This window comes from Chinchilla lanigera, unplaced genomic scaffold (genome assembly GCF_000276665.1).
Source record: "Chinchilla lanigera isolate Chin_1 unplaced genomic scaffold, ChiLan1.0 scaffold00080, whole genome shotgun sequence".
NCBI classification, from domain to species: Eukaryota; Metazoa; Chordata; class Mammalia; order Rodentia; family Chinchillidae; genus Chinchilla; species Chinchilla lanigera.
Window position 1 is genome coordinate 314,017 of NW_004955481.1, and position 14,401 is coordinate 328,417.

The 14,401-nt window shown below is 50.3% G+C and overlaps 1 protein-coding gene across 16 annotated transcripts in view; it reads right to left on the minus strand.

The window, feature by feature from the left end:
• The window catches only part of Rap1gap2 (RAP1 GTPase activating protein 2), a 241,080-nt gene that overhangs the window by 17,606 nt on the left and 209,073 nt on the right, over window positions 1–14,401 (minus strand). For all 16 annotated transcript variants that reach the window (XR_263756.2, XR_263755.2, XM_013503479.1 and 13 more), the window contains 4 exons: window positions 13,782–13,937; window positions 8,972–9,043; window positions 8,460–8,546; window positions 6,969–7,103 (listed from right to left, as the gene is read on the minus strand). Coding sequence is in view for 14 of the 16 variants with exons in the window: in XM_013503479.1 (XP_013358933.1) it covers window positions 6,969–7,103; window positions 8,460–8,546; window positions 8,972–9,043; window positions 13,782–13,937 (450 nt within the window). In the remaining 2 variants the exon portion in view is untranslated. The remainder of the gene's footprint in view (window positions 1–6,968; window positions 7,104–8,459; window positions 8,547–8,971; window positions 9,044–13,781; window positions 13,938–14,401) is intronic.

Sequence of the window (14,401 nt, forward strand, 5' to 3'; positions counted from 1 at the left end):
CATATCATGCTTTTAGGAGAGAGCCCAATGCACTGCAAGGACCTAATAAATCTGGGTATTCTTCTTATCAATAACAAGCATTTGTTATGTGTTTCCTGTGTGTCCAGTCCCATGCCAGGACCCGGAACTTCAGTCCAGAGGCCAAAGAAATACAAGATGTGGCCCTACCTCCACGGAGCACAGAAGATATAGTCCTGAGATTGGAGCAATGACACAAGACCCAGGGCCTCTGGGGGATGCTCTGTCTGTGTTAATTAGTTGTTCAGGGCACCCCAGAGCAAGGACTTCTGGACACAGATATTATTAATGGTTCACATACAAGTATCCTCTGCCACAGGCTCTCCTTGCTGGCAGAACTAGTCTAGTCTCCTCCATGGGCTACAGGGATAAGTCATGATCAGTCTAAGGTTGTCACTTAATATAGCATCTGGTCAGTGGAACATGAGGGAATGTCTGCTGGAGGCTTTGGGGAGAGGTTTCCTCCATGATTTCCAAAACAGATGCACCTGAACCCACAGCAGCCATCTCGGGGCCACTCCTGGAGCACACTGACCAGCTAGAGGGAAGGAAGGAAAAGAAGCTGGATGCCCATGACCAACTGAACCACAGCTTACCTGTATCTTCTCATCCTATGAGCTAACGGGCCTTCCTCTCTGTGGTGAGAGTCTGTCAGGGGAGGGTATTCTCTAGAATGTGACATAAAGGACTGAGCCTGTTTCCTTCCTTTCTGGACCCCCCACATACACACCCGGTATACCAGCTGACAGATGTCTCAAGAGAAGGAACAAACCACTTCCCTCCTTGAAGCATCCAGGGAAGAGCTCAGTCTCTGGCAAGGTGGTCCCAGCAAAACAACATAAACACCACTCCGAACCCAAGTCTCCCCAGGACCTCTCAGGGCCAGGAACTCTCCCACCTTGGGAACAACCTGCCTGCCCCTCTATCCTGCCAAGAAAAGAAGACTCAGAAAGACCATCTGTAAAATGACAGCACCTGAAATGAGATACGGAGGGAGAATGAGGCATGGAGCCCACCAACCATGCACCTCCAATATCATCTGGCCTCTCTTGTCTGAGGCAAATATGCCCCTAGAAAGACATCACTTCCCTCCCTTTCCTCACCACAGAACAGAGTGGGCTCCATTTCCAAGGTTGACTTTGTGCCCTATCTACTTATTCCACATAATTCCAAACAACAGTGTCCCATCACACGGCTGGAACATCAACCACATTCAATTCCTGCCACCCCAAAGCACCATAAAGTTATACGCCCTCTGGAAAACTGAGGGCCAAAAGATATAGCAGCACCCTAACGTGTCCGTGAACAGCACCATCCATCTCAGCATATTTATCCTCCTTGGGGTCCTCATGTGTCGCCATCACCATCACCATCCAAAGTGACATTTCAAACTAAACCAAAACTTTCCTTTTTCCTGTTTGCAGAGCTAGGGATAAAATGTGGACCACTTGGCCACAGCCCGGCCCCAAACTCCTCACTTGCATTCTGATAAATTCCTCACTATCTGTGTCCCAGAAAGGATTCAATGGGTATAATAAAGCCTGTGAGTTGGTATCTGGTCTGATGAGCTTCACAGACAGGATCTTATGGAACCTATATAATACTGAGGTACAGAGAAGATAGATGAGAAAAGGTTTCAAAAGTTAAATAAGTGATGGCCCAAGGCCACAAAGCAGGTAAGAGATGGAGAGTGATCTAGGACCCAAACCCAGGACCCTGCATTTCCCCAAAATGGCTCAGATTGAAAATATAATTCAACCCACTAGTGAATTAATGTTGACTAGAAACCAGGAAGCTTCAAAGACTCCCCCCAAAAAAAACAAACTCAGAGGCTGATGTCAAGGAGAACAACACCGCTTCAAACGTCCTTGGTTCTGCTGTCAGAATCAGCAAGGTAAGTATGAGGAGACAACGGGGAATTCTGGGAATGAGCATGGCGGCAGTCGGCTGATGGAAGAAAACAGGGAGGGGCTGCATCCTAGTCCTCTCGTTGCTCCGCAGGCGAACCTCTGAGACACGTTTGTACAGTGATGGTGACGGTCCCTGGAGAAGGTGTCACAAGGACAACAGGACACAGTGTGTATCCAACACCTGGCATGAGACCCTCCCACTTGGATCAGTACCCCTGCCCCAATCTTAGTGAGAGAGGTGACAGTTGGCCCTAAGCTTTAACAATAATACTTGATGTGGATAAAACTGGCCAGTTTCACATTTTAGTCTGATGGACAACTGCACAGAAGCACTAGCAGTGTCCAGGAGGAAGAGAAAGAAGACTAATGGTGATGGAAAAGACAGGCCAGAGAGAAGACAGGCCTGTGAAGCCTTTGCATTGGCTTTGGGAGGTCTCCAGTGGCCGCATGGCTGTCCTTGGTCCCTTGTCTCTCCCTGGAAAATCGCATCTGCCCTCTGCTCACATCACCCAGGAATAGAATACTCACTGCCTTCAAGGCTGCCTGTTCTACTGGTTGACAGTGGACCTTCTGTGTACCAAGCTGAAACCTCAGTTTCTACACCTCTTGAGCCAGTCTATTTTATTATTCCATATGACTGTTCCTTGCTGGCCTCAGACTCTGCTGTATTCCTCGCTTATATATGGAGCTCCTGGCTTCATCAGCCTCCCAGCACACCTCACTATTTGCCTTTAAATAAGCTCTCCTTTGGGGGCTTGAGACTAGGGAGATGGCATTGCTTTCTCATTACCTATGTATGTCGCCTCATCTCCACCCCAAGTTTGAGCACCAATTAGTACCACAAAGGGAGAAATTCTCTTCCTTACCAACCACACTACTCATCTCCTTACAAGCAGGTTTATGAGTCATCACAATTTAACAAACTCAACTTAAGGGAGAAAATTTAAGGAGACGAACACCAAAGGGGACACGGCTATCAGAATCAGGCAAGTAAGGGAGGCAGGAGCTCTTGGACACAAAGATGTGAATTTCCTGCCTGCTGAGATGCTCCAGTCTGGGGGAACTCTGAAGTCTAGCACTCTAGCAGGGCAAATATGAGACAAGGTGATAGCTATAATCACACAGACCATCCTTCTAAGCAGTATAAAGCACAAGGCCTGAACTATCACTCCAACCCCAAAGGCAGTGGGGCCATTCTAGAACTACAACTTCCTGTCTTGGGAGGAAAAGGAGGAAGCAAAGATGCCAAAGGCTACGGATTCTGCCCGGCCTACTGCGCTCTATCCACCATCACAGCCACTACTTACTTGGGTTGCCTCTACCTCCCAGGGATGTCTGTGGCCTCTTCTGCCACTAGGGGTCAGGTCAGGCCAACACATTAACTACCATAGTCCCTCAAAGGCTGGGAAATATTATTCAGCTTGCTGTGTTCCCAGTTTTGTCTTCCCTCGTCCTTGTCCTTGTCCTCCAATCCCATTCCTGTATAATGAGGTCAGTGCAGAGCTGAGCAACTTCAGTGGTTCTAAATATGTGGTACACACACACTTTATGCCCATATTGCATGGATACATCACGTGTTGTGACTTTTCCATTACAGAGCAGTAAAAACTTGGTGAACAGCTGGCAGGGGCTGAGAACAGCATTTCAGAACAATAGTCTAGAGATCAATACCTTTCACAGATGAGCAGTTTATAGCTCCTTTATAAAGAAAACTCGCAAGAAGATGTCCACAGACCCACACACACACACACACACACACACACACACACACACATCATGGGCTCCATCTGCAATGCTGACTCGGTATTCATCTATTTTTCCATACAAATATCTTTTAATCATGAGTCACCACTGCAAAGGTTTAGTCTTTACCATTGAAAATCTATATATTTTTAAGATTAGCATCTAAATGAAAACACAAACTTTAAAGGTGTTGGTAGAACTAGCAGGTTCCTGAGAATCCCTCCAAGTAGGTCTCTCTGAAAAGCAGGTCTAGACACGGGCGACCCAACAGGTCCGGGTCTTATGGAGGAAAATCTTCAATTACACCCCGTGGAACTGAAGTGAAACGTGAGGAAGTACTCCACATGGCATGAGGTGCAGGCAGCACAGTCAAGGGCCGCAGAGGGCCTGCTTCTTGGGGTACAAAGGGTCATGGGCCTCTAGGAAGAAGAAAAGCAGTCCCAGAAGAAGAGAAGGGATGGATGGTTGCAATGACTTTCATCCCTGGGAATTCTCAATTATCTGCCCAGCTGCCTGTGAGATAAGGCCTTTGACAGGAAGGAGATAAATTAAAAAGCACAAGTTTTCTTCCTAGAATCATTTCAGGCACCACTTCAAGAGCAGTCCTGTGAGTATCTGGGTGCACTCTATGAGGAATGCCAATAACTCTGACACCATAGGTCTACGCAAGATGCCCACGAAGAGAAAACAAAGCTAGAGGTGGCTTCCTGAGCTGGGGAAGAACCTGGCCTGCCCCCTGCTCGGGCCTCTCCCTCTAGGAGTCATGAAAGCAATATTGACAGGGACAGGGCAAGAGAACCTGTGTTCCCCAGCTGGGAGGAGAAAAAAGCTGATCATGATCATTAGGGCTCCGATGGCTTACTCTGTGTGACTGACTGTGACAGTCCTCTCCGTCCCTCACAGCGTGACCTTGGAGGCTGGTGAGCCAGCCAAATGCAAAAACAGGTCTGTCTTCAACCTACAGGTGTAAGGATTTTAGGGTTGAAAAGAAGAATTCCCTGGATTGTTGGCTCCAAGATGAGTCATGATAAAGCCTCAAGCAACTCCTCTCTAGGAAATCCCTTCAGGAGTACAACACACACTCTAGAGTCAAACATACATCAAGTGCCCCTCCTTCCAGAGACGGGACCAGGCAAAATGCTTTCAGGCCACTGTCCTCTAGGCTCACCACCAAATTTAGCAGCTGGAACATCTCATCCACTGGACATCATGGACAGAGTATCCACAGCTTACAAGCTTCTCCAAGTTACAAAAATATTTGAAAACTGAAAACACCATTGTTAATTCCAAAATACAAAGCGAAACATGCAAAACTCAAAGCAGTAAGTACTTCACGAAATGTGTACAAAGATCATTGTGTTAGCTAGTCAGTGCAGCTCAACTCCGGTAGTTTTATACAAATTACATTTGCTGTGGGATGTGGAACGTGTTACTACGCTTGATATGAAGTGGGGTGGGGCCTCCCAAAGAGTCCAAAGCCTTGAAAGGGCTCTAAGTGGGCCTGTTTACCTGCCTCCCTTAGACCCAAACCCATTTTCCTATTACCAGGTCTCCTATGTACCCCTCTCTCGGGGCTGGGGATTTAGCTCAGCGGCAAAGCGCCTGCCTGGCAAGCACAACCTCGTGAGTTTGGTTCCCGGTACTGGAGAAAAACCAAAAAAAAAAAAAAAAAAAACTATGTACCCCTCTCTCACCTATGTTGTCCTCCCCTCTTCCTTTTCTCCTTCATCCCTCTTTTATTTTGATCCCCTAAAGATTTCTCCTATTTCACTCTGGTTGCCACTGTCCATCAGGACTAGAACAGATGCCCCAGGAATCTCCCACCAGCCTGGACAAGCAGCTCCCCCATCCCAGCTTAGCAGCTGGCTCCAGAGAGGCCAGCAGAGCCATTCCCTGCTCTCAGCCATCCAACCGGGCAATGGGGGACTGACCCAAGGCCTGCCTGGGCCCAGGCCAACATGAGTGGAATCTTAACTGAGTCAGAAACTGGGAGGGAGTATCACATAGCTGTTAAGAGCAGAAGCTCTGGAATCTGGGAGACCTGAATTCAACTCTGTCTCCAGGGTGACTAGGGACAAATTATTTAGACTCTTTGAGTCTTAGTTTCTGCACACGTAAAACTATGCCCATAATCATTAAAAGTAAGGCTGAATTATTACACCAAGAGTATTATACCCATAATAACAGCCTTCCCCATAGGGCACCGAGGGCAGTGGGAGATTTAAAGTAGGATAACGTGTAAATTCTCACTTTATACAATAACAGCTAACACTCTGGAGCATTTACTGCATTGCACGCAATGTACTTTCCAGGCATTACTTCAGTGAATGCTCTGCGACAGAAGGCAAATTTATCATCCCAGTGTCATGAGCAAGAAAACTGTAGCTTAGAGACTTTAAAGACCTTGCCCGGGGCCATGCAGAGCTGGGATTTGAAAACAGGAAGATCGAATCCTAACCCTACTCACAAGGGGCCCCACGTGGTAGCTTGATTAACCGCTCTCTGATGGTCAACCCAGAGAACTTTGAGCTAAGAATCAGCAAACCTGGATGGGAAACAAGGCTCTACCTCCAAGGCGTGAGGTCTTGAGAAATCCTGTGGCCTCTCTCAGCCAGTTCCTGCATGTGTTAGTGGAAATAACAAGAAATAACCACCCAGCCAACTGCCAGATTCAAATCAGATGCTGGATATATGTGCAGTGGGACCAACAAGCACTCAGCCAGCACGCGACAAACGTTCTCTCCCACACCACTTCTGTCACTGTCCATGCTCCTTGCGGATACTTCAGGGACAGGAAGCTCACCGCTTCTTTTAGTCCCTTTGCAAATCCCAAAAGGACTTGCCTGTGTCTCTATCCCACCTGCCCAGCCAGGTCTCCAGGACCTTTCCAGGTGGGACGAATTACTGCAGCATCCCATATAAGCTTCTGAGGACCCCCCAAGGCTTGTGTCTTTGTTCCTGCCACCCAGCCCTGAGCTCCCCAGCAGAGAAGGAGGCAGATGACAGCAGTGACACACTGGCTCCTCTCTCACTGGTGCCTGTCCCTTCTTATCAGAGTGTGGGCCAGAAGGATGGAGGCAGAGGATGCTACAGATGCTGCTGGCTGCTCCAACCTCTCATGCTCCTGCCCAGCCTGCCCTCTCCAAACACCTGGCATGTTCCTGTTAGTCCTTTCTCCTATGACCAGCCCTGGAATCCTGGCTCTAGGCTTGGGATCTCAGGGACTTCAGGGCACTTCCCTTCCTTATCCCACTCCTCCCTGACACAGCAACCCTCTACCACCACCGACATCCATACCTTAAAAGACTCCAGGAAGCCCCCATGGCCCCCATTCTCAAACTTGTCCTCCTCAGGACCCAGTCCTAGCATGGCCTGTGTGTGCGTGTGCAGGTCATCATGAAGGTTGTCCAAGAGGGCGGCCCTGGTCCGGTCCTAGAAGGGAACAGGGTACAAGTGGAGAAGTTGGTACTGGCAGCAGAGATGCGCTCCTCCTGGAGGTCTAGGGCTGCTAGTCTGCTACCACATCCCTGCCACAGGGTAGACGCAGAGCCAGACTGGACTTCATGCTCACAAATGCTGCTGTTAAAGCAAATGCTCTACGCACAGCCCTCTGCTCTCATTCCTCTGCACCTTGTCCCTGGGCCATCCCCCAACTCACACAGCTTTCCCCGGGGCAGAGACACCCCCGCCACAGCTTTTCCAGCCAGGTGTCTGCCCAAAGCCACACATGCAGCCTCCAGGGAGCGCCATTCACACAGACCAACAAGAGCCACTGCAGCAGCCAGGCCTTGGCAGACACCCCAGGGAAGCAGGTGCTAACAGAACTGCCTCCCAGCCATTGCTAGGTCACCAGAGCCCAAGCCAAAGGTCCACAAATTGCCCTGAAATTCCACTTGCCCCCACTCTTATCCCCAAGGGTCCATCCTATCCAAACCATTTCCCCATGTAAGTCTTCATCATCTCTCTTAGGCACCTGCTAATTGCTTCTAACTGGCCACCTTTCCTGCTTTTCTTCCCCTTTAACCTGTCCTCTCTACTGCTGAGTAATCTTTCCAGCATGCAAATCAAACACTGTCTCACCTAAGAACTTTATAGCACTAATAACCTTCAACTCTCAGGCTTTCTTGCTCTGCACTGACCCCTTCTGCAGCTGAGCCTCCACCTCTCCAGCCCCCTGTGAAACCTTCTACTGGGCCACAACAGACGCTCAGGAGCTCCTGCATGGCGTCATGCTCTGATTCTGACTGGCATTTGCTTGTGCTGTTACCATGCCTGGAATAACCTTCCCCCACTCTTTCTTCCTAAAAACTGCACTGGACATCAAGATTCAGCATCTCAAATGCCATCCCGTCTAAGAAGCCTTCCCTGAATACACTATCAGTCTCCCCTTCCCAGACAGAAGCAGACACTATCCTCTGAGCAGTGCTGGCTCCATCACGGCCCACAGCTGGGATGGGGTATTAAAATGCATCTTCAATAAGGCCCCCTCCACTAACCTGGGAACTCTATTATCTCGCTTATCCCTGTATCCTAGGGAACAGAACAAGGCCTGGCACTAAGGGGTACTCAGTGAATTACTGGTGAATTGTCAGCTAGACCTGGAGCCTAGGTGGAGTTTCCACAAGAAGAAGGAGTTTCCACAAGAAGAAAGAGTTCCCAGGGTCAACACAAGGCTGAGGGTTTAGAGTGACAAAATCCTCCCCCAAAAGAGCCCCAAGGTGAGACCCTGCCCCAAGGGAGGCTGGTTAGAGAAGCCTGGAGGGAGACCCAGAGCACCCACGCTCTCACCTCCAGCTTGGCAAACTTGTCTGACTTGCAGCAAGCGTTCTCCGCATTGGTGAGTTTGGTGAGCAGGAACTCCCTGAACTCCGGGCCCTGCAACAGACAAGATGGCCCAGAATGCTCCCACTCTCTGCTGTTGCCAAAAGGCCTAAGCCACAGTAACAGGTGGGCAGAACAGGAGGTGTGGGCACAGCCCTTGCCATTTGGTTATTTCTAGCCCAGGCAAGGCCCCCCTGCTAATATGCCAACATGGAACCAAGCTTCCCTGGTCCTGGGAAATCACCCCTCCATAGTAGCATCTCCATGACTGGAGGAAGTGCTTGCTCAAGCCTCTGGAGAGGGGCATGGCATCAAATACCCCTCCACTGTGGCTCTCTGGTGGGCCAGACCAGCAGCATGAGGAGAGACAGAATAAAGATATCCCCCAAAATCTGCAAAAGGGCCACCCTGACATTCCCAGCCCAACACTACGCTTAAGTATGGAAACCTCTGGTCTTGGGAGAGGAGAAGTTTCTTACCTTCTGGAAAACAGGGGGGTTGGGCAGAGGGGGACCAAAAGCAGGCACATCTTCTCTCGCAGTGACAGAGACCTGAACAAAATAGCCACGTGTGGGTCAGAAGGAAAGAGACCTTCTTGTAGCAAATCTATTCACCTCCTCTCCCACCCACTTCCCAGAATACAAGTAATATGCCCCTGTGAGCATCGCCAGCACAGGCCCTGAGCCACCGCTCCTGGAAGTGGGGCTGTGGTGTGGAGCCAGGTGCATCCTCTCCTCTGCCTTCCTAGAGGCCAGAAGCAAGTCAGGCAAGATGAAGAGGGGCAGCCAGGACCCTGATGATAACACAGCACAAGTGCAGGAGGTGGGGGGGGGTATTACCTCATGTGATCATAATGTTAACCCCACAGAGAGGGCACGAGATTAGGATCATCCTGACCTTACTGATGAGGAAGCCGATGCCCAGAGACACACAGTGAGCCCCTCAAAGTCATGCAGGTGATGAGCCACAGAGAGGAACAGAGACTGCTGAGCTCTCCCGTCCCAGCTCTGGGGCTCTTTCCCTGCCACACTGACTCCTGAGCCTGGCCAAGCATCAGCCTCACTTCTGGCCCTGAAAAAGTAAATACAGATTGCATAGGAAACTGCGATCCTCAGAGCTTTTGCACAGCCAGGGGACCAGTGTCCAGGGGCCTCGCCCCTCATACAGAGTTGGCGAGTCTGGCTCAGGCTTGACTAACTGAGCTCCAGGGTCTGGACGAGGGTTTGAGGACGAGGGTTTGAGGGCAAGGGGCATCCGGGCGGAAGCCAGCATGATTGAACCGCGCAATGAGAGCATCCAGGTGCTCCACAGGGGGGTCACCCACCCTTGCCTCCTCTCTGCATGGAGGTGCCCTGGTTTCATCCACTCCCAGTCCCTGAGGCTGCCAGGTTCTCAGGAGGCTGCCCGCTCCCTTCCCCCAGCAGCTGCTGACGTGACTGGGCCCTGGCCTGCTGCCAGCCTCCCTGGCCCGTGAAGTGGGGCAATGAAGGGAGCCTGCCAGACCGGGTGAGCAGGCAGCCCCTCCGGAGCAGAGCCAAAGAAAGGGCCTGCCAGGGTCCAGAGAGGAGGAAGCAGGAGTGAGTCAGTCAATACGGCCTTTCTCTCCCCAGGCTCAAGGCTGTCTACACAGTGCAAATTGCAGTGCCCAGACTCAGGAAATGGTGTGTGCTGGCTGACGTGATTTCTGGCTGGGCTCCAGCTGCTGAATACAGTTCCCCGCCACCACCCACTGTGCACTGAGGGCCCATGGCAAGAATTCCACCCATGGAGCCAGGATTGGGAGTGGGGTGGGCTGCGAAGAGCCAGTGACCGCAGGCATCTGGGACACCTGGGACAAAGGACAGGAACGCGCCCAGCTGTTTTCCCCACCCATCCTCTTCCTTTTGAGGCCTGCATTACTGTGGTCTGTGCCAACAGGGTAAGCGGCTTCAGACGCACCCTTAAATTCGTCCAAATCTTCTGGCCAGACTACCTCACTGCAGCAGCTCATCAGAAATGCAGGGGCCTGGGGCCAGCTCCGTCCTAGCCATATCCATTCATCTTTTATCCTTGTGCTGTTCCCCCTTCTGACCCGGTTCCAATGAGGCAGCAAGGCCTTTGTTCCTTCCTTTGGGGGATGTTCGGGTTGCTTCTGAAAGCAGAAGTTGCCTGAACACAGCCCCCCACCTTCCTGTTTCTAAATCCAGCAAGAACTCGGAGTGTTGGCAGCAGGTGCGCTGAGGAACAGCATCTTCATGGCTGGAAAGCGGAAGGAACTTGGGCGTGGGGCCCTGAGGATGTGCCTAGGGGGTGAATGCTAGAAACCTGACCGAGTCCCCAGGCCCAGGTGTGGCCTGTCAGGTTAGAGGACCGTGGGGGGTTGTCCAAGCAATAGATGAGCCCTGGTGGGAAGCAGAAGAGCCCTCCCCCTCCCCAGGGGTCTGCTTCATAGGAGAGTCTGGAAACCTTGGCAGGACCCAAGGAACAGGGCAGGGTGACACCCCAAGGTGGGGAAGGAGGAGTCCTAGTGATGCACAAACTGGAATTTTCTTCTAATCGGGCCAGATGAGGACGAAATTCCTACCTGAGAAATAATCTAATGTGACATTTCCTGCATGCCTGGGTTTGTGCAGGCAACTTCCCACCCGCTCCAAGGATGCTATGAGCAGACCTGGGCAGGAATTCCAGCTCCAGGGACCCCTGGCTCTGCGGCTTCAAGTCTTACAGAAGCTAAGCTCCCAGGCTCAGTGTTCTCCCTGGAACAACAGGGCTCGCCAGAGCTGAGAGGATCCAAGAAGATTGTGCTTGTAACACTGTGCCTGGCTCAAGCAAGCGGCAAAACCCATCACCCGGTGCTTTTTAACTTCTCCTGCTGATCTGCACTTTAAAGGGCACCTAAGATACAGCACAGCCCCCAAACCACTTCGCAATCCACACATACACACACACACACACACACACACACACACACACACACACACACGCTCTCTGTTTCAACTCTTCCTTCCCCACAGCAGGATGTCAGGCTGGAAGGAGCTCACGGGTAGTCCCCGGCCAGCTTCCTCATTTCACACAGACAGAAACTGAGGCCCTGAGAGGGAAGGAATTGGGTCCTCAGGGTCACAGAAGGTCAGAGATAGGGCTAGGGCCCTTCACTACAGATTCCACCCCATCCTTCCTTCCTGTTGCTCACTGACTTTGCTCAGCGCTGGGGAAATCCTAGCCTGAAGGGGTCAGCTAAGGTCCTAGTTCACTGGGATCCCTGAGGGATTTGACCAGATCTTTCTGAGTCTTCACATCACTTAGGGTACTGCTGGAGAGAGGCACTTAGGAGGTGCCTCTGAAGGCTGGTCTCACACCCTGCCCTTTGTCTCTCTGGCCCCAATCCCCCCACCCCCCGTTGGGGGGAGTGGGGGCTGGCCTGACAGGTGGTGTGCAAGGCCAAGATCCTATGTCCTAAGGATTCAACCCTGCCTTGCTGCTCCTTGGCACCTCTCCAAAGACAGGGCCTTGCCCTGGCCTCCAGACCATGGCTTGGAAGACTAGATTTTTAGCATCAAAGCTAGAAGGAAGTAGTGCTTTTTGGAGCTCTGCTGTTTCTGTGCAGCCCTCTGCTAAACTGGAAAAGTGTAGAACCCAGTTAGCTGAGATCCATTTCCTCTAAGGAACTAAAAGCAAATACTAAACATACACAAGAACCCTCATTCTATCAGCAGATGAGCCAAGCATGGCATGGTCTGAGTCCTCCTTACGTCAGGGTTCCTTCTGGGTAGCTCCTCTACATACTGGTTTTTGAGGGGTTGGGGAGGGTTGTTTTGTCTTTGTCTTTGTTTTGTTTTGTTTTGTTTTGTTTTGAGACAGGGTCTCACTATTTTGTGCAGGCTGGCCTTGAATCACTTCTATAGCCAGGCTGGCCTCAAACTCATAGCGATCCTCCTGCCTGAGCCTTCCAAGTGCTGGGATTACAGGAGTACACCAGCACTCCCAGCGCCCCTACATACTATTAAAAGAATAAGGTCACTATTTGTGCTGCCCAGTAGCTGGCTCCTCTGTCCCTTGTCTGAGGTCAACAAGGGCCTATAGGTCAATTCTATTTGTCACTTCCTTCTTTCTCAGCATGATGTATAGAACACAGTGGAGGCAATGGATGAAGAACTTCCACCAACAAATTAACCAAACAGCCATAAAGTGAAGGACCACTCTAGTTCAATCTCATGACCCCTAAGACTGCTCAGTGCCAGAGAAACACAAAGATATGTGTGCAGAGAAATCAGCTCACCTCAACAGGAGGGATTTATGGGGATGTTTTTTGTTTTTATTTTTTAAATCTCACATTTAAAACTTGACATGAATTTTGCACTGCTATGTAAGAGTAAAATAACCAAACAATACTGTTATGGTTGTGTCGGGATGTCCCCCCAAAGCCTCGTGCAGTCTGGGGCAGGTTTCTAGAGTTTATGAATGATCCATGGTCCAATGCTGGGATTATGGGTGTGAGTGCTACACCCGCCCTGGGGCAGGTAGTGTGCACACAATATAAGGGAGGGAAAGAAGCTTGCTCTCCCCGCTGCTCCGCCCTTTTGCTCTTGTTGCTTTTGCTGTTTTCTGCCACCATGAGCTGTTGCCTTCTGCCTATGCACTATTTCCACACACGTATACTGCATGCACTGAGTAAATCCAACCTCCTTTTATCCACCCTCCCTTTCCCACAATCTTCCCAACCTTTACGAATCACTGTTCTCCATTCTGGTCAATTTTTTCCGACATATCTTCGGAAGAAAAACTGAACCTCACTGGTCAGGACAGTAACACAGGCCTTGCATCCCTGCCTCACTGAGGTCTTCACATAGAGATTTCTCCTCTGTCTAGAATGGCCAGACCAGAAGGCTTGCCCGGGGTCAGGGTCTACCAGAGCCCTTTCTCTTGTTTGGACCATAAACACCCGCCTTTGTCTTTCTTCCCTTTGTTTTCTCCTATCCTTCCTCTCCCCTTTCCTGACTTTCCACTCTCTCTTTTTTCTGTCCTATCAATCTGCCTTTCTCTAGCAAATGCCATCATCAGATTCCAAATATGGGTCCCAGCACTTCTGAGCCCTCAAGCTAGATGCAAGCCTGGAGGCAGCAAGATGGATGAGGTGACCTTGGAAGGTGCTTCTCACCAAGAGTCTAGTTCCAAATCCCAGGAACCTCACGGTTCCTAAGGACAACTCATGGAAACTCCAATACTATTGACAGCTAGTGTCCTTTGCTACACACAAGGAGGGGGCAGTATTTAGCCCCACAACTTCCTCCAATGGGACCTTCTCCTTACCTTGTAGGATGGAATCTCTGCGCCTGGGCTCTCAACCTGTACAACTATGTAGGCATGTAAGAAATTGGAGGCGATCATATCTGGGACAAATGGAGTGTTTTCTTCTTGGAAGATGATGGCCACAATGTCATTCCCAATGTGTCTCTTTCGCTGTAGCTAAACAAAAAGTGTTTCATTATTACAAGCCAGTTAGGAACATCCTGAAAAATCTATACAGGAAATTCTCCACTATTTTACCTTTGAATATAAACCTTTGAATATTTTACCTTTGAATATAAAATGGAACTCTGAGACCTAGATCTCCAGAGAGCTGCTTCTTTCAATCCTTAGAAGCCATCAAGAAGGAAAAATATGGTGAAGATGCCCAAGCTGTCAGGCAGCAGCTAGTGAGCATGTTACTCAGTTCAACAGTATGCAGAGCCCTGACTCAGGACCTGAAGAGAATATTTAAAAGGTGAGCTTGGTCTCGCCCTGAGAGAGCCTGTAATTGATCTGGGAGGAACACAAACACAAGAGGAGTCACCTGAGAACACTAACAAAGCTGCCAGTCAACAAGCGCTGAGTCAGCTGCTACACATGAACTGCCTGGCAGCTCTGGGGACAGACAGAAGGGCAAAATC